Below are 1436 nucleotides of genomic sequence, written 5' to 3'. Positions count from 1 at the left end.
TCTGAGTGCTGATAGAGTAATAACTCTATCCATTCCTCTGCGTGCGTATATGTGTGCTGTCTTAATAACGTGAGGAAAAAAAGGATACAGGAGAGAGCGGAGAATGTGTATAAAATGAATACGTACTTGACCAGGTCTATGCGGTTGTTGATTGCCGCCCAGTGCAGGAGTGTGACATTTTCTTTATCCGGCTGACGCACGTCATATCCGGCCTCCACCAGCTCACGGCATCGCTCGAATATCCCGTACCTGAGCACAAATACACCTTAAATGACACCATTTTGTCTATACTTTTTATGAAAACATAAAAGTCTTTGTATTGTGGCGCACAAGTTGTGTAAGTGCATTTATTCAGCAACCTCAATCATTAACAAGGTTGTGTAGCACTTCGTTTTCCAAAAATTTTAATCATTTATTTAATTTTCATATGATTAAAAGATTCATTAAAAGAATGTTTTATTGGGCCCAATTATAGTTAAATAAATACATAAATGAATTAAGTTTATATAAATACATTTTTATAAATTAATTGGACATGCTCTTTCGATTATTAAAATTTAATTAAACCATTAAAATGGAATCCAGAAAAATTCAAATGCAAAACACAGAATTTTGTAAATCTAAAACGGAACACATTTCATAGGGTCTTAAAAATGTAATTTTTGGTAAATTTTTAATAACTTATTGCTAAGTTGTGTAAGTTCCATGATTTTTAATTATTAAACATGACTTCTGATTACTAACATTTCATTTAACCATTAAAACAGGGTCCAGAAAATTCAAATGAAAAAAAATTTAAAAGAAGAGAAGTCCATAAAAATTAAAACAGCAAAAAATAATTAAATTATAAAAAAATAAAATAGAATTTGGGAAAAAATAAAAGAGATTTCATAGGGCTCTATAATGGGGGATTTAAACTCTTGACATCTGGCAACCTCAAACGTGAAAACTCTTGGAGGTCTATTTTATCTCCTCTTTTATGTTGAAGGCAATATAGAGAAATTTTGGATATACAGAGTTTTTATTAGTCATGGAAAAAAATTATATTTTTTTGTTATAGTTTTTGTTAAATTTAACACTAGCCAAAAAACAAAGTGTCAAAAATAAAAAGAAAAGTCTTTTGCGTTCACTGATAATACAGAATCATGCTGCTCATATGACGTAGTTTTGTCGACATATTTGTGATCATTATCTAGTTGTTTCTGGGTGAGGGGTATTTGTGTAGACGGTCGTTCCAGTGTGTGTGTAGACTCACTGGGTGGCTTTGATGATGTCCCAAGTGCTGTAGTCGTCCACGTGGCTCTTGCGGCTGACGCTCTCGCTGTAGTCATGGTTATAGTGACTCTGGGGTTTAATTTCCTGCGGAAGAGAATCATAGTCAGTTCATCTCTATTAGGGTTGGGTATCGTTTGAATTTTATCGATTCCGATTCTGCT

The 1436-nt window shown here is 33.1% G+C and overlaps 1 protein-coding gene across 1 annotated transcript in view; it reads right to left on the bottom strand.

Annotated features, from left to right (window-relative positions):
* LOC107576286 (palmitoyltransferase ZDHHC17-like) overlaps positions 1–1436 on the bottom strand; it is a 16386-nt gene that overhangs the window by 3947 nt on the left and 11003 nt on the right. Inside the window, exons 2-3 of the mRNA XM_016262495.1 lie at positions 1256–1359; positions 123–249 (exon numbers count right to left, since the gene is read on the bottom strand). Of these exons, the coding sequence (XP_016117981.1) occupies positions 123–249; positions 1256–1359 (231 nt within the window). The remainder of the gene's footprint in view (positions 1–122; positions 250–1255; positions 1360–1436) is intronic.

Source organism: Sinocyclocheilus grahami, unplaced genomic scaffold, assembly GCF_001515645.1.
Source record: "Sinocyclocheilus grahami isolate Dianchi unplaced genomic scaffold, SAMN03320097.WGS_v1.1 scaffold3435.1, whole genome shotgun sequence".
In the NCBI taxonomy this organism is placed as follows: Eukaryota; Metazoa; Chordata; class Actinopteri; order Cypriniformes; family Cyprinidae; genus Sinocyclocheilus; species Sinocyclocheilus grahami.
The sequence above is the reverse complement of the archived record's forward strand: the minus strand, read 5'-3'. Positions and strand labels throughout refer to the sequence as shown.